The 27,525-nt window shown below is 53.1% G+C and overlaps 3 protein-coding genes across 7 annotated transcripts; 2 read left to right on the top strand and 1 right to left on the bottom strand.

Annotated features, from left to right (window-relative positions):
- Positions 1-68: 68 nt before the first annotated feature.
- Positions 69-5,672, bottom strand: Drd4 (dopamine receptor D4). 2 transcript variants are annotated; one of them, XR_007590788.1, is made up of 5 exons: positions 5,359-5,672; positions 3,720-3,832; positions 3,064-3,632; positions 1,489-2,873; positions 69-211 (listed from the first exon to the last, which is right to left on the bottom strand). XR_007590788.1 is itself a non-coding variant. In XM_050136565.1 (4 exons), the coding sequence occupies exons 1-4, from the start codon at positions 5,632-5,634 to the stop codon at positions 2,671-2,673; spliced, it is 1,161 nt and encodes a 386-aa protein (XP_049992522.1). In that variant the 5' UTR covers positions 5,635-5,672; the 3' UTR covers positions 77-2,670. The 2 variants fall into 2 exon arrangements, 1 of the variants encoding a protein (XP_049992522.1); XM_050136565.1 differs by having other exon boundaries at positions 77-2,873.
- Positions 5,673-14,915: 9,243 nt separating this feature from the next.
- On the top strand, positions 14,916-16,221 carry Sct (secretin). Of its 2 annotated transcripts, XM_050137625.1 has the most exons (4): positions 14,916-15,445; positions 15,578-15,679; positions 15,810-15,914; positions 16,031-16,221. In XM_050137625.1, the coding sequence occupies exons 1-4, from the start codon at positions 15,105-15,107 to the stop codon at positions 16,140-16,142; spliced, it is 660 nt and encodes a 219-aa protein (XP_049993582.1). In that variant the 5' UTR covers positions 14,916-15,104; the 3' UTR covers positions 16,143-16,221. The 2 variants fall into 2 exon arrangements, with proteins under 2 accessions (XP_049993582.1, XP_049993583.1); XM_050137626.1 differs by lacking the exon at positions 15,810-15,914.
- A 1,517-nt stretch (positions 16,222-17,738) lies between these two features.
- Positions 17,739-25,898, top strand: Cdhr5 (cadherin related family member 5). 3 transcript variants are annotated; one of them, XM_050137787.1, is made up of 15 exons: positions 17,739-17,889; positions 17,968-18,143; positions 18,453-18,503; positions 20,030-20,122; positions 20,265-20,366; positions 20,463-20,573; positions 20,666-20,839; positions 21,384-21,474; positions 21,555-21,652; positions 21,750-21,950; positions 22,076-22,189; positions 22,267-22,351; positions 22,929-23,042; positions 24,925-25,085; positions 25,359-25,898. In XM_050137787.1, exons 1-15 carry the CDS (start codon positions 17,796-17,798, stop codon positions 25,821-25,823), a joined length of 2,130 nt encoding a protein of 709 aa, XP_049993744.1. In that variant the 5' UTR covers positions 17,739-17,795; the 3' UTR covers positions 25,824-25,898. The 3 variants fall into 3 exon arrangements, with proteins under 3 accessions (XP_049993744.1, XP_049993743.1, XP_049993742.1); XM_050137786.1 differs by having other exon boundaries at positions 22,743-23,042; XM_050137785.1 differs by having other exon boundaries at positions 22,449-23,042.
- The last annotated feature ends 1,627 nt before the right edge of the window (positions 25,899-27,525 follow it).

Below are 27,525 nucleotides of genomic sequence, written 5' to 3'. Positions count from 1 at the left end.
GCCCTGCTGTGGGGATGCAGACCTGCCACTGTCCTCTCGCTGGTCTGCCTTTGTGGCCAAGGAGTTTTCAACCTTTCTTTCTCTAGTGGAAGCAGTATCAGGAGAACCTGAGACTGCTTAGCAGGGTTTGGCTCCGTAGCCTCTCAGCTCTGCTTGTGTCCAGGCAATGCCATGAGCAGCTGAAGGACACTTGTGAATCTCCAGGGGCATCCTGTTGGGTGCACAGGGAAATGTGTGAAGTCCCGGTTGTCTTTGTTTTTCTTCACTCTCCCTTCTCATCACCCAGGGCCATCCCAGAGGCAGGACCTCTGCGGGACACTCATACTCAGGTACTGGACTTGGCTGATCAGAGACCTGATGTTCCCGCGGACAAGGAACACTGCCAGAGGAGCACATTCTGGATTTCTAAATTCTCAGAAATGCCCTTTAGGGTTAAGACTCTGACTCATAAGGGTCAGGGTCCTGAGGCTCCCCTGCTCCCTTGCACTATGTAGGGAACGTGCAGACTCAGCCAGGGCCTCAGGGAGCGCCTTCAAGTTTAGGGTGAACTTATAGACTTACCAATTCTTTTTCTTTTTTCTTTCTTTTGATTTTTTTTTGTTTGTTTGTTTTTTGAGACAGGGTTTCCCTGTGTACCCCTGGCTGTCCTGGAACTTGCCCTTGTAGACCAGGCAGGCCTTGAACTCCCAGAGATCCGCCTGTCTCTCAGACTTACCAATTCTTACACCTACTTCTAAAATAGTTCCTGCCAGATACACACCAGCTTTACACCTTGGTATGTATAAAAAGATCATCCCGCTACCCTGCCCTGGGCCACGAATAGTTCCTCCTATCAGAAGGTCCTGCACCTTGCAGATCCCTGAGGTCCCTCAATGTGATAGTTGAGGGAGGGGCACGTATGTGAGTCAGGAGATTCTAGTTCTGTGGGGCCCCCGGCCTTCTCCCTAAGGCTGATCAGTGAGCCAGGCACCTGGAGGCTCCAGGCCTGAGGCCCTTCCCACTGAATAAGGTCTTCATGACCATCCTGTTTATTTCTGCTGGAATCAAGCCTTTGAGTAGGGACCTTGCCATTCTTCCCAGAAGAGCTTTCTGGTGACTGAGTAGCTCTCAGCTCCAACCAGTCACCCAGGCCATGCAGAGCAGGCTAAGCTACATAGCATTGCTCAGTTTGCACACTGACAGCAGAAAAAAGACAAGTGCTTGGCAAAGTCATCTGCGTCCAGGAGCTCCTCAGACTGCTAACCACAAGACAGCCTGCAGGGGTCACTTAGGGTGTCTACCCCCAAGAAGTGGCACTGTGTGAAAGCCCCCAGAACACCAAGATGGGTGACCGTCCAAGAGCAGTGGCTGTCACATGCAATTTGGAATCGATTCAATTTTTTCTTTCCTTTTCCTCTAAGGAAGAAACCCAAAGGGTCTCAGGGCATGGCACTTAGGGCTCAGTTCCCCAAGCTGTGTCAAGCCTCCCGTGACTTCTGCCCCACTCACATGAGTTTCGGCCGTATGTTTGGATCTGCAGATTTTTTCCGTGGGAGTCAGCAAAGGCCAGGCACACTTGGTATCCTAAAGTCTCCAGGGGTAAAATTTTTTTCTTTTTGGTTTGTTTGTTTTGTCAAGACAGGGTTCCCCTGTAGCTCTGGAGCCTGTCCAGAGGTAAAATTTAAGGGCGTCCCAGTTCCACTAACATTAGACGATATGGGGGCAGACATGAACCCATGACTCCATTAACACCTAGCAGCATGCTAGCCCGGGGGTGTCAGCAGAGGCTCCAGCGGGAGTTAGTACCCTCAGTGCTGGGGAACTGCCCCTTATCCAACAGGGACTATTTTAGCACGGGAGGATTTGCACACTGCTGTTGGACTCAGCTCATCGTTTCTCAGTACTGAGAGCACTGTGATACTTTGTACCTGTTGATGTGGGCCCCAACCTAAAGCCCCCCTCTGCAGTCCTGACTTACATCTCTCCCATGAGAGGATGGGGGAGGGGAAAATGTTAGGGTGTGCTGTCCCTGCCAGGAGTCATCTCTTCTTGCTGCACTGGGCCTTGGCCAAAGAGCCCGAGCCCAGGAGCTGCTTGGGTCCCTCAGTCCTGCCTTGAACCCTGCTGCTGGATATCCATGGGATAGATGGCCTGGGTGGACCTGAGTGTAGGGCTCCCTTTCAGAGGAGTACAAAGTACTGACGGCTGGGAATGGGACTCACTGGAACTCCAGTGGAACTTTGCAAGTTCAGGGCATCTTCTGGAGAGAGGCTGGCAGGAAGCTATAATATATACCGTACTCAAGAAAGCTTCCAAAATGGTACCCATGCCCCTTTTAATGACAGCAGAGCCCTCCCTACTGAGCTGGCCTGGAGAGGAACCCCAGGAAATTCCTCTAGCTCCTCTCCCAGATAGACACTTGGTCACTTTACCTGTTAAGAGGAAACAAAGCCAGCTGAAGTAGTTCTCCTATTCTTCCTGGGGCAGAAGAGACTTCAGAAGCCTCCTGGAGCTGAGCCAGTAGTATCCAGGCCCCATCATACAGGCCAAAATACCTCCTCTTTTGCTTGCTCCTCCCCAACCCCCAGCCTTCATAAATGATTAGGAAATAATTCGTTTAATCAGACGCGCCAGCGCACTCCGCCCACAGGCTTGGATCTCCCTGACCTCAGGACAGCAGCAGTGGCCTTTTCAGCAGCGGAGACGGAGAGACTTGCGGAAGACGCTGCGGAACTCGGCGTTGAAGATGGTGTAGATGATGGGGTTGAGGGCACTGTTGACATAGCCTAGCCAGGTGACGGCACTGACCAGGCTAGGGGGCACGAAACAAGCTGGACACAGCGCCCGCGTGATGTGCACCACGAAGAAAGGCGTCCAACACATCAGGAAGGCCCCTGGGGGTGGGCGGCGTGAGCCTGAACTCCTGCACTCCAGGTCCCTCTCCCGGGATCACCCCCTCCCACACACACACACCTTTCACCCTTCCAATCTAGACTCCACCCACCTCCCACCTCGTGGAGCCCGGAACTCTCCACCTGGGACCCCTCTCTACATAGCAGCTCTTGCCCCAGGGCAGGAACCCACCGACGACCACCGGCAAGACTCTCATTGCCTTGCGCTCCCTTCCCGTGATCTTGGCGCCCCTCCTGCAGGAAGGCAGTGCCGGCGGTTGCTGGAGCATTGCATCCGGGAGGGGACACTCAGGGCCGCAGGGTCTCTGAGAGAGATCTGGCTCAGGCTGGTTGGAGCCGCTGGGGCTTTGCAGGAGGCTGGGTGAAGGGGGCAGACATTGTGGAAAAAGGGGACCCCGAGCATTGTCCGACACGGGCGGGCCGGGGCCGCTGGGTCTGCGCGGCGCGCGGCTGTGCAGCTTGGTGTGCCGGGCTGCCTCCCAGCGCCGCAGGCCGCGAAAAGTAGCCCAGTAAAGCAGCAGCATGAGTGGACAGGGCAGGAAGAAGGAGCAAACGGACGAGTAGACCACGTAGTCGCGGTCCTCCAGGCGGCACACGGCTGGATCGCGGCCGGGCACGTCGTTGAGGCCGCACAGCACCGGCGCAGCCACCGCGGCAGATAGCAGCCATGTGGCGGCGATGAGCAGCTGCTGGCGCTGACCCTGACGGTTGTAGCTTAGCGGCACCGTCACGGCCACGAACCTAGAGGGACACAGGCGTGGTGAGGGTGCAGAGTTGGGCGGATGACTGGGAGGTGGGGGTGGGAGAGGAGTTGTCTGGGGTACCCACCTGTCCACGCTGATGGCGCACAGGTTGAAGATGGAGGCAGTGCACAGCATGACGTCCATGGCCATCAAGGTGTCACAGAGGCGGGGACTCAGCAGCCACACGCCACCCTGAACCTAGCCATGCAGAGGTGCAGGAAAGAAACACAAAACTTGACATTTCAGGCGCTAACTTCCTGACCTCCATTCTTGTTGAAGAGAGGCAATGGCTGTGTATTAGATGGGGTGGGGGTGTGCACGCCCAATGCAAGTCTGAGGCAGTTGGGGACACTTGTGTTAGAGGAGACAGAGGGGACAGACAGATCTGCCTTTGACTCGGGTCTCCTTTCTTTGGGGAAGACCCAAGGGAGACTGATACCATCTGCTGGAAGGAAGTCCATAGGGGCATAGGCCTGACCCTCTGCCCACTGAACACAAATCCTACCACCTCCATGACTCACCTAGAGTTATCCTGCCTGCTTCAACTGTCACTGCTGTGGGACTTTGGATGGGTCCCTTCTCTTGCTGGACAGGGTACACGCGACTGTCCTGAGGACAAATGTGGTCTAGGGCTCTCAGCGAGTCTGCAGGGAGTGTTCTCCAAGGGCAAAGGAGCATACAGCCAGCTCAACCCACTCACCCCAAATCCCTTCATACTGATCTGGGACGATTAGGAGCTTAAGATCCATCACAGTGACGTCTGTCCCTGGGGAGGACCTGAGGTCCAGCACGGCTGCTGGCCTCTGCCCTAGCTCCAGAACTCGGTGTCTTCCTTAGAAATCCCATGCAGCCCAACCTCCCAGAGTAAGGCCACTATGTCCCTCCCTATTCCCGTCCTAAGCAGCTCTTCTCGGGCCAAACCTTGGGCAGAGAGAAGTTTCCACCATAGAAGACACACCTAAGAGCCAGACCTGGTCTGGGGTGAGTCTGTCCCAGAAGTCTCCAGAAGGTTCTGATTCTTAGCTGCCCCCAGTTCACTATCCTGCCCAGGCCTCTCTGACTACACTTTTGATTCTCCAAGCTGCTGGTAGTTGAGTTGAGTGGTGGCAGGCCTGCCTCTCTCTCTCTCTCTGTCTCTCTCTGTCTCTCTCTGTCTCTCTCTCTCTCTCTCTCTGTCTCTCTCTCTCTCTCTCTGTCTCTCTCTCTCTCTCTCTCTCTCCTCTCTCTCTCTCTCTCTCTCTCTCTCTCTCGTGTGTGTGTGTGTGTGTGTGTGTGTGTGTGTGTGTGTGTGCTCGTAGTCCCAAAGGCAGTGGTCATAGGCAGTGAGGCGTGTCTGCACACTTGCCTGTCGGTCTAACTGGTTTTTGGCAGGGATTAGGGGTGCAGTATTTCTGGAGTGGGAGCCAGGACTTAAATGGGAAAGACAATATTTGCGATCCTTGCTTCTAGGAACACAAGCCCTCTCTGGGTCAGCAGATCACACGCAGAGAATAGGAAGGGATCCGGAGGATGGTAGGGTGACCCGACAGACGCAAAACTGACGCTGGATTCTCAAGAGCGGGAGACGGTAGGCAGTCAGGAGTGAGGAGGCCTGAAGCCCCTTCAAGCACCCTGGCTCAAGGTTGCTGAAGGTCCGTGCAGTCGAACTGCGCCAGGGTCAGGCAAAGGGAGGGGAGGAAGGCGGAAGGGACGAAGGAGAGTGGAGCTGGGGCATGGAGGCTCACCTCGGAGTAGACAAAGAGAGGTAGCACTAGTATTGCAAGGAGGAGGTCGGCGGCCGCCAGGCTCACGATGAAGTAGTTGGTGGGTGTCTGCAGGGTGCGCTCGGAGGCCACGCTCACGCACACGAGCGAGTTCCCCGCCAACACCAAGCCTATGAGCAGCACGCCCCCAACCAGCGCCGCCACACCCGTGCCCCCAAGCCCGGCGCCCGGCCCCAGGGGCTCTGACCCACGCCCGGCCAACAGCCCACCGTCGTCGTCCGTGTTGTTGTTCCCCATGGCTCCACAGCTGATCGCTGAGCCCCGGGATTTGCGGGCAGAGGCTGCCCGGAGTCCCGCCCCCAGCACGTCAACCCCGCCCCGTCCCGGCTTGGATTTCTGCACTCTAGGAAACCGGCCGAGGGAGGAATGCTTCATTTCAACAGAAGAGAATTGAGTTAAGTGACTAACATAAACAGGCCCAGCAGCGGCTGGTGTTTTGCTTGATCCGGGCTAGTTTGTGCTTCGAAGAACCTACGCGAAGAGCAGGTTGTCGGGACCAGACTCGACAGAGCCAGCCATTCCGGCCAGCAGACACTTAGGACCTTTCAGGCCACCAAATAACCTGCCAGGAGCTCCTCTCCAAGAAGCCTTGGAGGGTGTGGCTGAACTCCTGCATGAAGACAGTGTCCTTACCAAGTAGGAAGACACCTGTTCTGGTTTCTACAACAGGCTGTGGGCGCCTCACTTCTTTCTCTCATGGTTCTGGGATTGCCCCTTACCCTTAGGCTAAGCAATACTGAACAATCTGGCACAAAGAGTTCACTCTCCATCCTACATGGGCAGACGTGAGCAACGCTTCCGACCCAGGCCGTGGCTGACGCTACAGTTCTCACCATCTCTCTTCCTAAGTCTATGGTGTTGCTATCTCCATCCGTCACTCTGAACTGGACCACGGTGAAAATGACAGCCCAGCCTTAATTTTGTCTTTTCCTTCTTTATTTTTCTTCCTTCCTTTCTTTCTTCCTATTATTATTATTATTATTATTATTATTATTATTATTATTATTTTGGTTTTTTAAGACAGGGTTTCTCTGCAGCTTTGGAGCCTGTCTTGGAACTTACTCTGTACACCAGGCTGGCCTTGTAAAAGATCTGCCAGTCTGCTTTCCAAGTGCTGGAATTAAAGGCATGAGCCACCACCGCCTGGCTCTTGGCTCGTGTGTGTGTGTGTGTGTGTGTGTGTGTGTGTGTGAGTGCGTGTCTTTTTGAGTCAGGATTTCTCTGTGTAGCCCTGGCTGTTCTAGAACTCTCTTTGTAGACCAGGTTACCACCAAACTCAGAGATTCCCCAGTCTCTGCTTCTGCCTCCTGGAATTAAGTGGCCCACCACACCTAGCTCAACCTTAACCCTTAACTATCCTCAGGGGCAGCTGAGTGTTTGTCCCGTTCCTCACCTTTTAGGACCCTCATGACCCTCAGCTTCCTTGCCTTTGAGACTGTGTGGACCACTGGCTACCTGTGACATCTCGAAAAATAAAACAGAACAATATGAAGTCTTTCCAAAACATGCAAAAAACTCTCAAAGTTCAATAGCAATAACACCACAGAAAGAAAACTCTTTTTTAAAAAATCTTTTGAAAGTAAAGGCAGAAATTCTCTGCAAAGGCTCAGTAGTTAAGAGCACTGACTGCTCTTCCAGAGGACCTGGGTTCAATGCCCAGAGCCCACATGGCAGCTCACAATTGTCTGTAACTCCAGTTCCAGGGCATCCAACATACTCTTTTGAGCTCTGAAGGCACCTGAACACACATGGTGCACATACACACATATACATTAAATAAAAATAAATAAGTCATTTAAAAAATTCTCAGCAAGCCGGGCGATGGTGGCGCATGCCTTTAATCCCAGCACTGGGGAGGCAGAGGCAGGCGGATCTCTGTGAGTTCAAGACCAGCCTGGTCTACAGCTAGTTCCAGGACAGGTTCCAAAGCCACAGAGAAACCCTGTCTCAAAAAAAAAAATTTCTCAGCAAAACCCCACTACAGTTTTTAAGAATCATGCACCATGACCCAGGAAGATTTTTCCCAGGACTGTAAGAATTCTAGAAATGAAACACAACCAATATAACACACCATATTAATAGAACAAAGAAAACCCCCACATGACTCAAGCCCCATTTTATTAATTAAACATGGACATGATTTGACTCTTGATCATCTCAACTGAATCAGGAAAAGCAGTTTGCACTCTTACCACACTAAACCAGGTGTGGTGGCACACACCTGTGAGTCCAGCATTCAGGAGGCTACAGCAGGAGGATTACTAGCTTTAGGGCAGCCAGGGCTGCACAGGAAGACCTGTCTCAAAGTCCTAAGGCTGGGAGTGTGACTGACTGGTAGAGTTCTTGTCTAGCATCCAGTCCCCTGACCCTGGGCTCCATTCCCAACGTGGGGGATGGAGGGGACAATGTGAAACATTTTCTTACTCATTAGGACAAGATAAACAACGGAAATAAGTGGGGAGGTGGGGAATGGGGGTGGAGGGCTGGGAAGAGGCCCGGGATGAAAGGGACTGGGGAGTCGGCTAAGTTGTTAAAGTGCTGCCGCACAAATGTGAGGACCAGAACTTAACTTCAGAGTCCCAGAATCTGCCTAAAGACAAGGTGAGTGGCTGTAATTCCAGCCATGGGGAGCAGAGGCAGAGCAAGCTCGCTAGCGAGGATAGTCACATTGGCAAGCTCTGGGTTTGACTGTAAAACTCTGTCTCAATGAATGGGGCGGAGTGTGATCAAGGTTAATTCCTACCAGTCTTGGGCTTCCATATGTACAGGCACCCTCACTCACACATGTGTCCAGACACATGGAAAACATGCATGCATACTTGCACACCATACGCACATGCGCATACAGATGGTGTGTAATGTGACAACCCCATGGAGTGGTAATTTATCCAGACCGGGACGGGCTATGTCAGCAACCTGGTGAGTCCCCGCCTCCGTTATCTCACGCCAGAAGACCACGGACGTTGTAAGTCTAACTGGAGAGACTCCGTGTAGAGTGATCGATGGGAAGCCGTGTCAGTCACCTTCACATTGGCGGGCCCGGATCAAACAATTTAGTGATCTGTTCTGTGGTGAAATGTTTCCAGAAAAACCAAACCTCAAACAGGACACTGTTGGCCATACGGCCCCATACAGGGGACCATGCCCCATTTCACTGAATGAACAGGGGGCACATGACTCAATCTGTCTGCCTCTGGAGCACCTGGGAGAACAAAGGACAGTCATCACCTTTGTCCTGGTGTCCAAGGTAAGCAAGTGGAGGAAGATGAAGGCCTTGCAGCTGCCTATCTACCCTATTTGGTCACTAGCATGGTGGGTGAGCATGACACAGGCAATGGTGGTGCACGCCTTTAATCCCAGCACTTTGGAAGGCAGAGGCAGGCGGATCTCTGAGCTTGAAGACAGCCTGGTCTACAGAGCTGGCTACAGGACAGTCAATGCTACACAGGAAAATCTTATCTCAAAAAAAGGAAAAAAGAATGAAAAAAGAATAACACCAGTGTAGCAAAAATTCTAATTGTTCTTAATAATAAAAAACGGAAGCCAGATATAGGGGTTAATGCTGAAAGATCAGAGGAGCAGAGCAGCCAATTACTAGAAAGTTCTTACCTTTACCAATGCTCAGGCAGAAAGGGGCGATCCTGTCCCAACAAAAGCTCAGACTGCATGCTCAGATTGAATCCTCAGACTGCATCTGAGCTCCTGTCTCCTTCTGCCTCATATTCCTCTCTCTGCCCAGCCATATCACTCCTGTCTCCACCTCTCTAGTGCTGGGATTAAAGACGTGTGATCCCAACTTCTGGGACCACCTTTGATCTTTGAGCTCTGTTTCTCTTTTAGACAGATTCAATATTGCGCCTAGCTCAGGGTGGCCTTGAACTCACAGAGATCCATCTGCCTCTGTCTCCCGAGTACTGGGATTAAAGGTGTGTGCCAGCACTGCCAGGCCTTTATGGGTTACTAGTGCCCTAGCTCTGCACTCTGATCTTCAGGCAAGCTTTATTTGCTAGATTACAAACAAACTATCACCATATATCGGTGTCATCATGCCTGTCCCTAGAGAACGATACACCCATCACAACCCTGAACCAGAGGAAAAGAGGTTCTGGTCAGCCTTGCGTTGTAGCCTGGTGCATCTGAACACTGAGGAAACATCAGGGGAAAACATAGGTGTGGCCTTCCTGACAACGGGGCGTAGGGAAGCAGACGTTCTGTGCACTTTCTGTACCAGGGCTTGGTCCCCCTGCGCTCTGAGCTGCTTTGAAGTGGACAAGAATCAAACTGTAAGCTGCAGACAGGAAGCAAACCTGGGACTGCTGACCTCAGGAAGGACACTGGGTTGATGCCTGGGAACTATGAGGCTTCGTAAGCTCACGTGAGAAATGCCCGTCTTTACCTGCAGGAGACACGGGAAGCTAACTTGGTAAGAGAGTCTACTTGAACGCTGGTTTTCGGGTGATGAGCAAGTTTCCAACACCTGTAACTGCCACCTGTGGACTCTTCAAGGCTGTGCGGCCCTTGCACATCACTAGACACTGCCGGCCAGCATGAAGGGATTGTGCCACGGGCACCGCACTGACCATCCCCCAGTGCTACTGAACTGGGATAAGTCCAACGACAAGGCCCAGAGTGTACCCTGGCTCAGTGTGGGCCGAGACTGGAATGCTCAAGCAGGACCTGCAGGAGGCTGTGGCCCAATTCAAGACCAGGCCTAGGGCCAAGGGCTCTCTTCCTTGGCTGCACAGAGCCTTGGTAGCTCATTCATAGGTAGTTTCCCTCAAGGTTCCCACCACTGAGCCTGTCCTTTACTCTTTCCCACGAGGTTGGATATATAGGCCAGGCTGGTCTTGGACTTGCAGAGATCTTTTCCTCTGTCTCTCAGGCTCTGGGTTTATAGGTACTGCGTCACCACACTGGCCACCTGGTCGCCTGGCCCTTCTTGAGGGGTGCCTTGAGATAGCAGTTATTTTTTCTAGGTCTTTGTTCTGCCCCGGGAGGCTAATTCTATGAGCATCTGTGTGCCTTCCTAGGCAAGGGTCTTTGGGGAGCATGGACCTCACCTCTGCCCTTCATCCTTGCAGGCTTCAGACTCCAGCGCCTGCTGAGGACTGCTCTGCCATCGGCTGCTGCCAAAGGCCGCCTGGAAACAGAAACATTGGAGAAGTTAATCACTCCCTCTGGTAATTGAGTCAGTCTGTCAGGAACGTAGAAGAAAATATCCAAGGCATCCCTTGCCCCTTTTGTTGTTGTTTGTTTCTGTTGAGAAAGTCTCTATGTAGCCCTGGCTGACCTGGAGCTCTCTGTATAGACCAGGCTGGCCTAGAACTCACAGAAAGTCACACGCCTGTCTCCTGAATGCTGGGATTAAAATCATGTACCACGACGCCAGGCCACAGTAGGTTTCTTTCTGGTTTTGTTTGTTTATTTGTTTGCTTGCTTGGTTTTGAAACATGGTCCCACTAGGTCGGCTGCCTTCTCTGTGTTGCTGTAAACACCACGACAGAAAACAGCTCGGGGAGGAAATGGTTTATTCAGTTTACAGGTTATAGCTTATTGAGAGAAGCCCGCAGGAACCTGCAGGCAGGAACTTTATAAAATCCAAGTCACTGTAATCCGTCGCTAGCGACTGCCACGCAACTAGAGCACATGAGGTTCGCTTGGCTCCTGGCCTCGAAAGGACATTGACAAAGCAATCTCTCAGGAACTGGCTTTTTTGTTTGTTTGTTTGTTTGTTTGCTGGCTGGCTGGCTGGCTGGTTGGTTAGTTGGTTTTTCAAGACAGAGTTCCTTCTTGTAGCCCTGGCTGACTTGGAACTCTCTATATAGAGCAGGCTGGCCTCAGACTCACAGAGATCCTCCTGTCTCTGCCTCCCAAGTGCTGGGATTAGAAGCATATGCCACCATGCCTAGCTCTCAGGGTCTTTCTTAAGCCCTTTCTAAACACAGCCTCCGCCAGCTATGTGACCCTCCTCTGACCTCAGTGTGCGGTGGCCCCTGTCACCCTCCTCTGATCGCAGAGTACAGTGGCCCCTGTCACCCTCCTCTGACCTCAGTGGTGCAGTGGCCCCTGTAACTCTCCTCTGATATCAGTGTATGGTGGTGGCCCTGTCACCCTCCTCTGTCCTCACTGTGTGGTAGCCCCTGTCACCCTCCTCTGACCTCAATGTACGGTGGTCCATCACCCTCCTCTGACCTCAGTGTGCGGTGGCCCCTGTCACAGGGTAGTAGCCGTTAGTAACCATTATCCTACACTCTCCCCTGGCCTAACTAACTCCCTGATGGGGCCGTGTGCACATTAGACTGGCTGGCTGGCAGAGGACTACCTCCTGCCCGCCCCCGTTCCTGAAGGTCACTGCTCACTAACCACCTGTCTCCTCCCTTCTGCTTATTTACTCAGGGATTTGATTCTAGCATAATTTCTACGGTTCCATTGGTCAGGACTGACATATGCTTCTTCCCCCTGCAGTCTTCAGTATTGAACCTCGGCCTCATGCATACAGGAAAGCGCTCTACCCCTGAGCTGTGTCTGTGGCTCTAGCACACACCCATGCACACACACATACACCCGCACACATGCACCACACACATGCACACACGTGTGCACATGCACACACACATGCACCACACACATGCACACATGCGTGCACACATGCGTGCACACATGCGTGCACACATGCACACACACATACACCCGCACACACATGCACCACACACATGCACACACGTGTGCACATGCACACACATGCACCACACACATGCACACATGCGTGCACACATGCACACACACATGCACCTGCACCTGCACATGCACACACACACACACACACACACACAATTTTACGACAGCTTTATTTATAGTTGCCTGAACTTGGGAACAACACAAACGACCTTCACTGGGTGAGTGGCTTAACACACTGGTCCATTCAGACAGGGGAACATTTGCTAAGCCCTAGGAACAATTGAGCTGCTGAGCCATGAAAAGACTCAAAGGAGGTGTAGAGGATTATTGCCAAATGACAGAAGCCAGTGTGGAACTAGCAAGGTAGCTCGGTGGGTAAAGGTCCCTGCTGCCAAGCTTGTCCCTGGAACCCACAGGGAAGAAGGAGAAAGCCAACCCCAACAAGCTGTGCTTTGACTTCCATGCACCCACCCACCTACCCACCCACACAAATAAGCAAACGCAATCTTTAAAACTCAGAAGCCAGCCCGGACACTCTGGAACAAGCAGTTATTACCAGTGTCAATGACAAGATCAGGGGTCTGGGGGCAGGAGGAAGAAGGCTCCACGGGGAGCTCTCGGGGCTGTGACACTGCTGTCTTTGATGCTATGGAGCTGGATCCATGCCAGTTTACATTGTCCAAACCGACAGGATGTTAGGCCCCCAAAGTGGCTCCTGGTGAGAACTGCAGGCCTTGAGGATACTGCTGTGTTGACCATGGTTCAAGCCAGGCGGTGGTGGCAGAGGCAGGTTGAGCTCTGTGAGTTTAAGGCCAGCCCAGTCTATGGAGCTAGTTCCAGGACAGCCAAGGCTACACAGAACCTGTGACAAAGCCACCTCTCCAGTGCCAGGGTGTTTTGTTTACTTTTAAGGGTCTCATCAAGTTGCCCTTGTTGGCTTGAAGCTTGCAATCTTCCTGCCTCTGCCTCCCAAAAGCTAGGCTATAAGTATGTGTCACTAGTGTTCCGCCCCTGCGTCCCCCGCCCTTGTTTATTCCAAACAGTGTTCCCGTGTAGCTCTGGCTGTCCTGTAACTCACTTTGTCAATCAGACTGACCTCAAACTCAAAGATCTGCCCGCTTCTGTTTCCTAAGTGCTGGGATCTGGCTGTGTGCCACACCGTCCCCCCTCCCTTTCTTAAAATAGCTGGGCCACCCGTGGTGCCACACACCTTTAATCCCAGCACTCAGGAGGCAGAGGCAGGTGGATTTCTGAGGCTGAGGCCAGCCTGGTCTACAGAGTGAATTCCAGGACAACCAGGGCTACACAGGGAAACCATGTCTCTAGAAAAAAAAAAAAAGTCTGTTTCTGTTTCTCTGTCCACTGGAGTGTCTGTGGGGAACAGGACCGCACTGTCCGTACAGGCTAGAAGGTATCAGATGCCCCAGCTGGAGTTACAGGCAGTTGAGAGCCACCCTGTGTGCCACCCTGTGTGGGTGTGGGAACTGAACTGAGGTCGTCTGTAAGAGCAGCAGGCTCTCTTAACCACAGAGCCAATAATACCCCCTACTCCCCGCTTCTTAGTAGAAGGGGATTCTGGGTGGAGGGAGTAAGTGAGGGCATTGGGGAACTGAATGCCACACTTTCGGTTCAGTTTTTCTGTAAACGGAAAACTTCTCTAAAAATGTGAAGCCCACTAATTGTTTTTAAAGCCCCCTGTGGAGGGCTAGGGGCGGGGAGCTCCTTTACCTAGTGCTACCTTAGCATGTGTGAAGCCTTAAATTCCATTCTTAGCACTGCAAAAGAACAGCCTTCTTCCACCTGCAGTACCAGGGCTCCAGAGATACAGTAGCCATATGGCAGGAAGATCTGCAGTTCAAAGCTATCCTAAACAATGTAACAAATTCCAGGCCTGCCTGGTGTATATAAACCTTGTCTCAAAGATTCAAAGCAAAGAACTCCAAAGCTCAAAACCTGATCCCCTCCCCCCAAAATGCAAGCGGAGCTGGATTTGGTGACTGGTGACTGCAATCTCTGCTTTTGAGAGGCTAAGGCAAGAAGATTGCTGAGGGTTTCAGGCCAACGTGGGCTGGATGATGAGTTCAAAGGCAGCCTGGGTTATTTACTCTGCCTCCAAAACAAAACAAACCATTCCCATAACAAACAAACAAGCAATAAAATAAAGAAAGAACGAAAAGAAAAAGAAAAGAAAAGAAAAAAGCCTGGCCGTGGTGTGGTGACTTACACCTTTGAGCAGAGGCAGCTGGATCTCTGTGAGTTTGAGGCCAGCCTGGTCTACAGAGTGAGTTCCAGGACAGGCACGAAAGCTACACAGAGAAACCCTGTCTCAAAAAAAAAAAAAAAAAAAAAAAAAAACAAAAAAAAAAAAAAAAAAAAAAAAAAAAAAAAAGAACAAATAAACAAAACAACAACAACAAAAACCATTACATGACTTTTACTCAAGAGCTAGTTCATCACAGCTTGCTAGCTTTGTAATTTGATTCTAAGGATTGTCATTTGGTTCGGGTTTTGGTGCTGGGCGGAACGGAGGCCCTGGTGCACGTTAGACAAGTGTCCTACCACTTGTCCCGGATGCTAGGGATGGAGATGTTTTGCAAGTCAATTCCCATCCATAGCTCCCCCCTCTCCTCTCCCCTACAACCTCTAAGGCCTGCTTTTCTCTTATTCTAACCCAGTTTTACTTCCTGATTCCAATACGAATAGGATGTTTGCTCCCATCCAAAAATGCAGCCTCAGGACCTAAGAGGATTCCCATTTTTGTTTCGGGTGCCCGTCTGCCCTTACAGGCGGTTTCTCTGCTTCCGTGTCCCCATCCCCTGCCCTGGGCGTTCGGACTCTGGTCTCCTTCCCCCCTCAGTCATCTACTGGCCCTTCCTAGGCTTCTCAAGACACCTACTGTCCCTTCCTGAGAAGAGTGTTCCAGGGTCTAGGGCTGGCGCCAAGATGCACTGAGGCTGGAGTGGCCTGGCAGTGTGATTCCCTCTGCCTGTCCTGAACCGCCATATCCTGTTCCTTGCCCGTGGTCCCAGATGGAGGTGTCTATTTCGCTACCTGGTAGCACTAACCCCTCTACTCCCCCTCCCAGTCAGCTGAGGGGCGCCAACGGGACGGGAGGTGGCCGGACGACAGCTGTGAGGGTGGCCCTGACCTTCCCGCAATCGATGGGGCGCGGCCGGCCGCGCGGAGCCGGGGCGGTGCTGGAGCCCCCCACCTGCCGCCGGGGCAGCTATAAAGCAGGGGCGCGGGGCTCAGGCTGCAGCTGCACTGCTCAGCACACACGGAGCCGGACCATGGAGCATCCACTGCCCAGGCCTCCGCTGTTGCTGTTGCTGCTGCTCGCTGGTTCCACCGCGCTCCCGGCGCTCCCCAGGTGAGCGGGGCGTGTGTGTGTGTGTGTGTGTGTGTGTGTGTGTGTGTGTGTGTGTTGGGGGGGGGGTTACTTAACTACGCCCACATGCCTGCAACGGCGAACCCTGACCCTCCTCGCCCCTCCCCTCCCCAGGATCTCAAGACATTCAGACGGGACGTTCACTAGCGAGCTCAGCCGCCTGCAGGACAGCGCCAGGCTGCAGCGCCTGCTGCAGGGTCTGGTGGGGAAGCGCAGGTGAGCAGGCGTAGTTAGAACTCTCCAGACTTTTCCTGGTATGGAGCAGGCCTAGTATGGTCCCCTTTCAGCAACCTGCCACATTCCAGTGCTACCACTAATTCTAATTTGGGGTCGGGGGGGGGGGCAGTGAGCAGGACGCAGAAAATATCCCAGAGAACAGCCTGACCGGGTCCAAGCCCTCAGAGGACCAGCTCTGCTTGCTGTGGTCGAACACTCAGGCCCTACAGGACTGGTGAGAGGTCCACCCTCAGCTGGACTCCTAAAGCATCCTTCCTATTCCCTAGCCATGTGGGTGTGAGCGCTCTAATGGTCAGTCCCAGTACCCTAACCACCTATCTCCCTCCACAGGCTCCTCCCTAGGCTTTCCCTGGATGGGTCCCAGTCTCCGTGGCTGCCTCCTGGACCAAAGCCAGCTGTCGAAGTTTCAGAGTGGACTGAAGCAACCAGGCGGCCCCGATGAGGGAGGAAGGGGAGTCTCCAGGAGCCTGGCTGGAGCTAGGGTTTGGTTGTCACTGGCATCAATAAAGAAGGAATTTAGACCCTGGTCTGTAGCTCACAGTGTGTGATGTCTGATAAAATCAAGGCAGTCCCTGCTCAGTAAGACTGAGTGTGGACAGGTCCAGCCACCTCATTCAATGACTAGGACCACACCCAGTTGCCCTTTGAACCTGGGAGGTCAGCTTGGACATTTCTTCCTTATCTCTGGTATCAACTGGATTCCTCTTTTCCCAGTTGAACTCCCCAGTGTTCCACCCTGTCCTGTGGTCCACTTAGGAAAATTTCCAGGGATCAGAGATCCCAGCCCTCGTCCAGCCTCGTGGTCAGGGTGCATGGAGCGGTGAGGAGGCACAGGCAGGACAGATAGGGGTGCCTCATGAGTGAAAGGACCTGTGTCTATGTGGTCTTGGCACAGCCCTGAAGCCTGGATAGTGACGTCATCTCCCAGCAGACAGCTGTGGGACCACAGCTGTCGGGAGACAAATCGCTCAGTCGTGACAGTGGCCTGGAGCTGCAGGAAGGTTTCCATGCATCCAGAGCAGCAAAGGCCCAGATGGTGAGGGCTCTGTGGGCCCTTTCAACACAGCACCCCCTACCACCCTCCTGGCTCCACCTAGAGGCCTCTCCCCATTTCTGAGGGCTTGTAGGGAAGACAGGAGGAAGCAAGAAAGACTGGAGCAAGTCTAATGGAGGCCAGGATTTCTGTCTTCCACAGATACTGGTCCCCCCCCCCCACACACACACACATACCCCAGTCCCGCTCCTAGCTGTGGCTGGAAGGTTTCATTTGCATCCTATTACCAAGGCCCCGCCAAGCCCTGCCAGGCCCAGCCCTGGGGGAACTGCTGTGCTTCCCACACAGGCAGGAGCATGCTGGGACACTCCTGCTCTGAGAGTGGAACAGGGGAGGGAGGTGACATTATGTGGCTTCGGGAATTTTGCTAAGGACATTGAAGAGAAAGAGACAAGATGAGGGCTATCCTGCTGCGGGTTACAGTAGACCCAAGGCCAATGGCCCAGCCCATGTCCCTGTCCTTGTCCCCAGCTGCCCAGCCCTGCTCCAGCTCCTTCTATTCCTCTTCCAGTTTCCCCAGCCCTAAACTAGCTCCCTCGCACTAGGTCCCTCCAGCTCCCCCCCCCAGCCCTGCCCCAGCTCCCCCAGCCTTGTCCCAGTTCCCCAGACCTATTGTTCCACCCCCAGAAGGGCTGCTTCAGCCCCCAGTCCTGCCTCAGTCCCCCAAATCTATAAATGATTTCAGCTCCCAGACCCGCTTCAGCTCTTCAGCCCTGACTCAGCCTCCTTAGACCGATGGCCCCAGCCTTGTCTTAACTTTACCAGGCCTATTCCCCACTCCCAGTGGTTCTCATGCTTTTTACACCTCGTGTAATGTCCGTGGGTTGAATCCCCGCTTAACTTCCTAGAAGTCCAGGCTGAAACATGACCTCGTGTCCCCTCTAAGCGCCGGCCAGCGGGAGCCCCCTTGGTAGAGGCCATCGGTAAAGGGTCATAAAATGAGGCGGTGCCTGGCAGGGGCGAAGGTCGCCCAGGCAGGAACTGTACCAGCCCTGGAACAAGAAGGCAGCTGGACCTTTCTTCCAGCTGACAGCTGCCACCATGGGGGCTCCGGCCCTCCTGTGGCCTCCGCTGCTGCTGCCATGGCTCTTAGTGCTGCTTGGCCAGCCTCTGGGGACCTCGGCCCAGGACCAAGGTATGTGCTGGGCAAGGGCGGGATGGGTAGACAGCAGAGTGGGTGGATTGTACCAACTTCTCCTTTGCAACTTTCCAGTCTGCTCTGTGGACCAGCAGGTTGTTCAAATCAAGGAGAACAGTAGTATTTCTGAGCCTCTGTTGAACATTTCGGTCTCAGATGGCCTGCATGTGGCCCTGGGGTCCGGGTCCACTCCGTCTACATTTGAAATTGTGGACAACAAGCTGTTTCTCATCGTGACTCCAGATTATGAGGTACAGTCTGTAGGGTGGAATGTGCCCCCATGGGGACATACATGAGCACCCATTCCCCTAGCCTGGAAAAGACACCCTAGGAGGAGGGGTTAATGGCTCTATGTCCCCCGGGTAGTGAGGTTGGTTGGTACTGGGGGGTAAGACCCTTGGGGGAAACAGTTGCCAGAAGCCCCCTACACACAGGATTTGCCACCGATGACAGGGGCCCTGGAGAAGTAGAGGCCTTCCTAGCCGCACTCCCCTAGCCTAGGGCACTGTACTTCCTATTGTGCCCCGTGACTCATAGGGTACTGGCTTCTTTATCCTCAGGAAAACTCTTTTCTGGAGGCAGTCCTGGAGTGCAAGAGAGGAAATACAGTGGTAAGACAACCCCATTATCTGACCACCCCTGACCTGTCAGAATACCCCAAGATCACTCCTCCAAGACCTCACCCCAGGGAGTCTGAGGATAAACGTTCTATTGGCCACTCCCACACTCCCACACTTCGCTTAGCCCAGACTCTGCCCTGAGCACTAGACTCAAACGCTGCTAACTTAGGGCCATGTATGCGTCAGCACCTGAGACCCCAAGTCCGCCCCTCACCCCTCACCTGGGAGACACCTTCACCGGCCAGCCGCTTACCCCACTTTTGTTGTCACCCCCCCCCACACCCCCAGGGACTCTGTTGGCTGGGCCTCCTTTAAAGTCAGCCCTGCTCTTCCTACCTGAGTCCTACAGGGGCTTTGGTCGATAGAGCGCCTCTCTGACCCTTCTAGCGGATCCCCTTGCTACTTTCTTGTCCCTGGTCCCCCTCCATCCCTTCTCCATGCAGTGAGTCCCCAGAGAGTCATAACCAGACCCTGCCTAGCCTCACATAGAAACTTCCACATTTTCTTACTGGGACTCAAAGTGAATTTCCCAGCTGGGCGGGAAAGGCTAGGCTGTGCAGACACTGGCCTAGTGTAGACACTCCTTAAGCCGGCTCACACCAGCATGGACGCATCATCTCAGGGGACGCCTCGCCCTCCTAGTCCACACTGTCCACCTGCCCCACCCCAGACATCTTCGCCCTCGGCCCTCAGCCCACACCACATTTTCAGCCTTTTGCTAAAGGATGCTTACAGATATGACAGGCTCCACACACTTCCTGCCCCACCAAGAACAACTCTCACACCCTGCACTCCGACCCTGTACCATGACATGTTACCCACACACATCTCAGCCCATGTCTCTAATAGATAATAATTTTTTACAAGTTCATTTTTAAGTATAGTTTAGTGGTAGAGCACCTGCCTAGTGTGTGGTTGAGATCCTGGGCTCCACTGTCAACACATAAATACACTTCACACACACACACACACACACACACAATGACCATGGCTTTGACATCTGTCACTGGAGAAGAACACCTTTTCCTCCTCTCTGTCCTCAACCTCTCTCTCCTCCTGGGTCCCAGGAAGGTCTCTGTCCTCAACCTCTCTCTCCTCCTGGGTCCCAGGAAGGTCTCTTTCCGGGGGGGGGGGGACGGGCACAGCCAGTGAGTTTAACCTGAAGGCTCCTTTCTCTGCTATCCTTTTGAAGACTTGTTTTTGGGCTATGAGACTGCTGCTTTCTTCCTTTGACATTTTGCTGGTTGTGTCCCCAGGATTGCCCTTATGTCTCTTCAGCACACTCCCCATACACTGGCTGCCACACTCTGAAATGTTGTTTAGTTTTGTTTTTCTAGTCTGAGTTCCTCCTCGAACAGGAGCCCATAGGCCACTACATTGTGGATGCTACCAAATAAATGTCTGTTGAGTGAAAGAGCGAAAGACTGAACGAATGAACTGATAAAGAAGAAAGGACCGAATGCTGGCACCCGAGCATCCCTCCTCGGCAGGGGTTGACTTTAGTGACTTTCTTGCAGGTGACAGAGTTGTTTGTGTATGTGATTATCCTGGATATCAATGACAATCCCCCAAAGTTTCCCTTTACAACCAAGGAATACAATGTATCAGAGGTGAGTCCAGTGGCGTCACAGCAGGTGCCTTCTGAGTGTGGAGAAGGAAGGGGGACAGAGGGATGTCTGGGGGCTGCCTTCAAGGAGATAGATATATACGGAAACCACAGCATGGCTAGATCAACTTCTTCTCTATCCCCAGGACACCAGAGTGGGTACAATTGTCATCCCTGGGACAGAACTGGCGGCCAAAGATGTTGACGTAGATGACACGCTCTATTACACTCTGCAGGAAGTGACTCCTGTCAGTGCTTCCCCTGTCCCCACGTATTACTGACCCCTTCCTTCTGAGGCCTCCAGGCCTCAGAGGCTCAGGTTGTGACCTCTTCTGCCTTCTCAGAATGCCAGCAGCTTCTTCTCTCTGGCGGGGTTAACCAACCCTGCTCTGACTCTGAGCCGGACCCTGGATTTCTATAAGAATCAGGATATGACCTTCAGGCTGTTGGCACAGGTAAGCAGATCACAGCTACCTGAGTCCTGGATGGTTTAGGCCCTGTCCAAGTCCTTGTGGGCCTGACCTGTCATGGCTGGCTGTGACTACAGGATACTTGGGATGCAGAAAGCACAGAGCCCAGCCACACAGCCACTGCCACCCTGATCATAAACGTGCTTCCGGCTGACCTACGGACCCCCTGGTTCCTGCCTTGCTCCTTCTCAGATGGCTACTTCTGCATCCATGCCCAGTACCGTGGAGTGGTCCCCACAGGGCTCCTACTGGTAATAGGGAGTAAGAAAGTCTAACTTGAATCCAGAGCCAAGTCAGGATAGGGACCCAGCGGTGGTCCTGTGCTCCCCAAGAGGTTTAGGCAATTTTGTAATTTTTTTTGGAAACTAATATGGATGAATAATCATTCATTAACTATCCCAGCCTCAGGTCGGGGACATACAGACAAAAACCAGTGATGAGCACAGACCCTGTGATGTCAGCTGGGGTGTGAGGACTTCAGGGGCTGGGCTGACGCTAATAAGGGACTGCTATGTCCTTGCCCAGCAGACAGTCTCCTCTGGTGCCAGAGGGCCAGCTGGGCAGGTGGGGGCCAGCTAAGGCTACCGTAACCTCCATGGTGCAGAGGACACACGGAGGCTGCAAAGTCTTCCTTCTTAAGTTCTTGCTGCCCCTGAATCCTGCTGTGGTTGCAGCTCTGTCTCAAGCAGGAACTGTCCCCTGCCCCCATGCTCCAGTTCATGTTCCAGGCTTTGAGGGACAACAAAAGAGTATGAACTGGGGTCCTTCAACCTCAGGCTATCCCTATCCCCACAGTCATCCCCCCTCATCTTGAGTCCTGGTCCCATCTATGCTGTGGACGGAGATCAGGCGATTAACCAACCCATCATCTACAGCATTAGAAGGGGTGAGTGAGGGCTAGCCCTATAGCACCTGGGCCCTACAACAGAGGGACCGGACACCAAACCCCACCCCGAATTCTCCCAGGAAACACGAATGACACATTCATCATCGACGAGAAGTCTGGCAACCTCACGATGAGCAAAAGTATCCCCAGCCCCATGACCTTCACCCTGCTGGTCAGAGTGAGTACAACAGATGGGTCTCCTGTGTTCCCTTGAGCCCCAGCTGCAGCCCAGCTCCAAGTCCCATTGCTTACTCCTGTTTCCCCTGACTCCCCAGGCTGATCAGGATGATATGGCTAGCTACTCAATGACCCAGGCCGTTGTGGAGGCTCGTGATGTCCCTGAGAACTCACTCCAGTTCTCTCAGAGCCTGTACCATGGTACAGTGGTGCTTGGCTCTGAGGCTGACACAGCAGTGAAGGACAGGACCTCCCCTTCTGAGACCCTGAGGATCCAGGCTCAGTACTCAGACTTCCTGGTATGCAGTCCCTTCCTGATTGCCTACGAACTCTCTAAGTGTGCCCAGACTCTGGTTCTCTGTGTGGGCAGCTTGGGATGGACAGTAGGACACCCAGGCCCAGGCCTCACTGCATTCTCACCCAGGACCTCAACTCGGACATCACGTATCGAATCACCAATTCCTCAGATTTCAGGATGGACACGGATGTCATGCTGACCAATAAGACTATGAAAGAAACAGACGTCTTCTATGTACAGGTGGAGTGGGGAATACGGGGACCAAAGGTGTGGGGTAAAGAGGGACCCGAGAGGAACAAGCCCCTTTCCTGCCCCAGGTAGAAGCTACCAGTACTGTGACTAACGATACAGCCACCACTGTCGTTGAGATTCAAGTGTCAGAGCAAGAGGCCCCCTCCACAGGTGAGCCTGAGGGCCCCCAAGCAAGGTGGCTCCTCCTCTGGAACAGGCATATTTGGTGACAGAGGCAAACCCAAGTTCTGTCCATGCCACCCCCCAGAGTCCCCCAAGCCCCCAGAAGCTGGAGGAACAACTGGGTCTTCAAGTAGCACCACTTTGGAAGCCCCCACGACCTCTGGGACCTCTCAAGGACCGGCCACAACCAGCTCTGGGGGAAGTGCTGGCCCAGTCCCACCCTCAGGCACAACTCTAAGCCCACCTGCCTCTACCTCATCCACACCTGGGGGGATCCCTACTCTTGGAACCAGCACCTCCCCCAAGACAGTCACTCCTGGTGGGGACTCCACACAGACCCCCAAGCCAGGAACCCCTCAGCCAGTGATCCCCATTACAGGTACAAGTACCACTTCTCAGCCAGTCACACCCAGTGGGGGCTCCACAGAGACCCCCAAGCCAGGAACCTCTCAGCCAACAGCCCCTACTTCAAGAACAAGTACCTCCCTCATTCCAAGCACATCCAGAGGGGACTCAACGCAGACCCCCAAGCCAGGAGCCTCTCAGCCAGTGATCCCCATTACAGGAACAAGTACCTCTTCTCAGCCAGCCACACCTGGTGTGGGTTCAACACAGACCCCCAAGCCAGGAGCCTCTCAGCCGACAGCCACCACGTCCAGCAGGAGCCCATCCTCCTCAGGTAATCCACACATGTTTGCTCTGGAGTCACCATCACTGCCCTCCTAACTCAGACAGGCCTGGCCACACTGACCACCTCCAAGAAGTCTGTGTCTAGTTCCAGACAGATGGTCCCAGTGGGGCACGTAGGGTGAGCTGAAGAAGGTATGGGGATACAGAGGCAGATTTTGGAGCCAGTATGTCGCATAAATCCCAGGACAATCTGTATTTAGGGTCTTAAGGTGGGGGCACTATTAGGAAGGTGCAAGATAAAAGTGACGGTTTTATGGCTGTCAGGGTATGCTAATGTATGCCTTTAATTCCAGCACTACACAGGTAGTGAAAGGCTGTAGGTTCAAGGCCAGCCTGGTCTATATAGTGAGTTCCAGTCTGGCTACAGCTATACACAGAGAACCTGTCTTTAAAAGAATTATGAGCCAGTGGTAGTGGTGCACACCTTTAATGCCAGCAGTTGTGAGGCAGAGACTGGCAGATCTCTGAGTTCGAGGCCAGCCTGATCTACAGAGGGAGTCCAAGGATAGCCAGAGCTATATAGAGAAACCCTGTCTCAATAATAATAATAATAATAATAATAATAATAATGGATAATTATAACTGGATAGTGATGCATGCCTGTGATCCCACCTAATGGAAAGACTGAGGCAGGTGGATTACTTGAGCTTAGGAATTCAGAGCTACCCTGGGCAACACAGTGAGGCAATACTGCTAAAAACCAAAACAAAACAATAATCACACACACACACACACACACACACACACACACAAAGTTAGGTTTGGGGAGATGACTCATTCATAACATATTTACCTTCCAAGCATGAGGACATGAATTCAGTCTCAGAACACACACAAAACAGCTGAATGCCTAGTGGTGGTGACCCACGCCTTTAATCCCAGCACTAGGGAGGCAGAGGCAGGTGGATCTCTGTGAGTTTGAGACTAGCCTGGTCTAAAGAGTAAGTTCCAGGACAGGCACCAAAGCTACAGAGAAACTCTGTCCAGGAAAAAAAAAAAAAAAAAAAAAAAAGATGGGGCCTGGCAAGATGGTCAGCAGCCTGACAATCTGAGCGGACCCCTGGGGCCTGACTGACAGACAAGCTGAGTGGACCCCTGGGGCCTGACTGACAGACAAGCTGAGTGGACCCCTGGGGCCTGACTGACAGACAAGCTGAGCGGACCCCTGGGGCCTGACAGACAAGTTGAGTGGACCCCTAGGGCCTGACTGACAGACAAGCTGAGTGGACCCCTGGGTCCTACACAGGTAGTGGCAGGATACTGACTTCTGCAAGTTGTCCTCTGACCACAGCATGCACCATGACATGCAGCACCAACACACACACACTACATAAATTTAAAACATGCACACACACACCACACACATGCACACACCACACACACACGCGTGCGCGCACGCACTCGCACACACACATGAGGTTTCCACTGAAAGGTTTTCTTTCATACTGGTCATTGAGCTGTACGCACACAGCCCTTCAGTGTTCAGGATCACAAGGGGCCAGACATGGTTAGTGTCCCACAGGAATGGTCCCCAGAGGCAGTTTTACAAGGCAGACTTCTCGAGTGTTCTTGAAAAACTGTGTTAAGTGTCATACATTCAAAACTGGAGCCGAAGCCACACAAGGCAAAGTTCACATTCAACTGTGCACAGGGTGGCCTTGAAGGCCATCCTGGTGTGTCAGAAGCTGGCAGTCATGCCCCCAGGAGCCTTCCTGCCTGGTGGAGTTAGTAGCACCCATTCTCAGAACCTCAGCTCTAGAGTGTGGGCCAAGCCATGCCTGTTTTGTTTTTGTGGTACTTCATTCTGGCCCGGGTTAGAAAGGGATGCTTGAGAGTGTCCCCAAAGTAAGTGGCCTTGGTTTCTTTGGCAGGAGAAGGTGCGATGGGTGACCACAAATTTTCCACGGTGGACATGGCAGTGCTGGGCGGGGTGCTAGGTGCGCTCTTGTTGCTGGCCCTCATCGGCCTGGTCATCCTCATCCATAAGCACTACCGTCACCGGTTCAACTGCTGCTGTAAAGGCAAGGCTAAGGTAAGGGCCTCGGTGCGGTGTTGGGTATTGGGCTAGGCAGAGCAGAAAGGGGACTAACCCAGGATTGAAGAGTCACAGAAAAGGGACATGGAGGGATGAATGGGAACAGCTGGGAGAGAAGCAGAGGTAGGCTGGGTTGGATGTGTTGATTCCAGGTGTGGGGGGGGGGGCAGGAGAAGGGTGGGAGCCAAGTAGTGGGAGGAAGGTCAGGAAGGCACTGGTGGGAGTAACGCCTCTGCTCTTCTGCTCTTGCTGCACCGCGCCCGCCCATAGGTGCCTCCTCCGCAGAATAACTATGACAACCTGACCTTCCTCCCGGACCACAAGACCAGCTGGTCGTCCACCTCCAACCCGCAGCCACAGCCAGACCCTGAGCCCTCCCAGCCGCCCTCTGGGTCCCATAGCCCCATGTCTTCCAGCCCCACGCCCCCCAGCTCTGCACCTCCTAGCCCAGAGCTCAGAGCTTCCGGGTCTCCTAAAACCGTCCAGGCTGGGGACAGTCCTTCAGCCGTAAAGTCTATTCTGACTAAGGAGCGGCGGCCGGAGGGGGATGGTGGCTACAAGGCCGTGTGGTTCGGCAAGGACATCAGAGAGGATGCTGACGTGGTGGTCCTCAACGAGCCCACAGCAGACATGGACAGCGCCAGCGCCACGGAAAGTGAAGGCAGCGATGATGACGAGCCTGACCAGAAAAAGGGTCTTCACCTTGGCGCTGATATCGACCACACTTATATCTAGCGCAGCACCCCCAACCTCCACTCCAAGACATTCCCTTTTCCTCCGCAAATTAAAGCAGCACTTTCGAATTCCGGAGTCGTAAGGCGGGTGTGCGGGAGCGAGTGCCAGGGAAGGTCGTTCAACAAAGCCCAAGCGTTCATGTCTCTTCTTCTGGAGCCGGGTTATCCCTCCTAACCGCCCCCACCCCAACTCCGTTCTAAGTGCGGGAAGGAGGGAGGGAGCGCTGGGGTAAAACACCTGCTGTGAGCACCCAGCAGCCGGCTTCCGGATGTTCCCTCCCCCGCGCCCAAGCTCCTCTCCCACGGTAGCCAGCGGGGAAGAGGGAAGTCCTCGCTGGAGACTTCAGCGCTTAGCCCGATGTGGACAGCTTCCTTTGAGCGAGTGAAAGAACCAGAACGGGGCTCCTGCCACATTGTACATTCATTTGGCAGAGGGTGGCCTCTGGGACCTTCCTGAGGGTCACAGCCTGGTTCAAAAGTCTGGCTGCGAATGGTGGCATCCATGTTTAATCCCAGCAGAGACAGGCGGATCTCTGTGAATCTGAGGCCAACACGGTCTACAGAGTGAGTTCCCAGGACAGCCAAGGCTATGTAGAGAAACCCCTTTTCAAAACAAAAGAACAAACCCAAACAAATAAAAAGACTGCTCTGGCATTGAACACCGCACTCTGCCCTATACAGAAACCCTGAGATACAGGGGCCTACAGATCATGTCAGTAGGTGGAGGCTATGGAGGTTACACACAGCTCTCTGGTCTGCTTGGGGGAGGGTACATTACAATCTGGGCTTCTTCCTGCAAAGCAGCCATGAAAAGTCATCCCCAATTCCTTTCCAAACATTTTTAATTTGTTTCTTCCAGTAGTTGAATGCTTTTTAGAAAGTGGGCAGCTTTACCCGTTTATACAATGTATTTCAACTGCTGCCTTCCTTCCTTTCTAATTTATTTTATTTTATGTGCATTGATGTTTTGCCTACATGTATGTCTGTGTGAAGGTGTCAGATTTTGGAGTTACAGTCAGTTGTTACCTGCCATGTGGGTTCTGGGATTTGAACAGGGAAGGGAGCTGTTCCCTGGGCCTTGGAGGGGGTGATAGAGACAGCTCGTTCTGGATACACACCCTACCGTCCCTCATTCTCCATTCTCGGGCCACTTACAGGATTCTGCTCATTGTAGCTGGAAGTCTTTCTTTCTTTCTTTCTTTCTTTCTTTCTTTCTTTCTTAAAAAAGATTTATTTATCTATCATGTATACAATGTTCTGCCTGAATATATGTGTGCCTGTAGACCAGAACAGGGCACCAGATCTCATGAGCCACCATGTGGGTGCTGAGAATCGAACCCAGGACCTCTGGAAGAGCAGCCAGTGCTCTTAACCACGGAGCCATCTCTCCAGCCCCAGCTGGAAGCTTCTCTAATGAAGGCTGGATGCAACACAGTGGTTAAATTGTACATTTGAGACAGGGTCTCACTCTTGAAGCCTCAACCTCTCCTGAGATGGTATTACAAGTAGTGGCTTTGGGATATTCGTGTGTGTGTGTGTGTGTGTGTGTGTGTGTGTGTGTGTGTGTGTGTGTGTTGATACAGGGTTTCACTGTGTAGCCTTGGCTGTACTGGAACTCCTGTGCAGATCAGGCTGGCCTCAAACTCAGAGATTAGCCTGCCTCTGCCTCCTGAGTACTGCGATTAAAGGCGTGCGCCACCACT

The sequence above is a fragment of the Alexandromys fortis genome, unplaced genomic scaffold, assembly GCF_014885135.2.
Source record: "Alexandromys fortis isolate MF-2015 unplaced genomic scaffold, M_Fortis_MF-2015_v1.1 scaffold_3, whole genome shotgun sequence".
In the NCBI taxonomy this organism is placed as follows: domain Eukaryota; kingdom Metazoa; phylum Chordata; class Mammalia; order Rodentia; family Cricetidae; genus Alexandromys; species Alexandromys fortis.
Note: the sequence above shows the minus strand (reverse complement) of the source record. Positions and strands in the feature narration are given on the sequence as shown.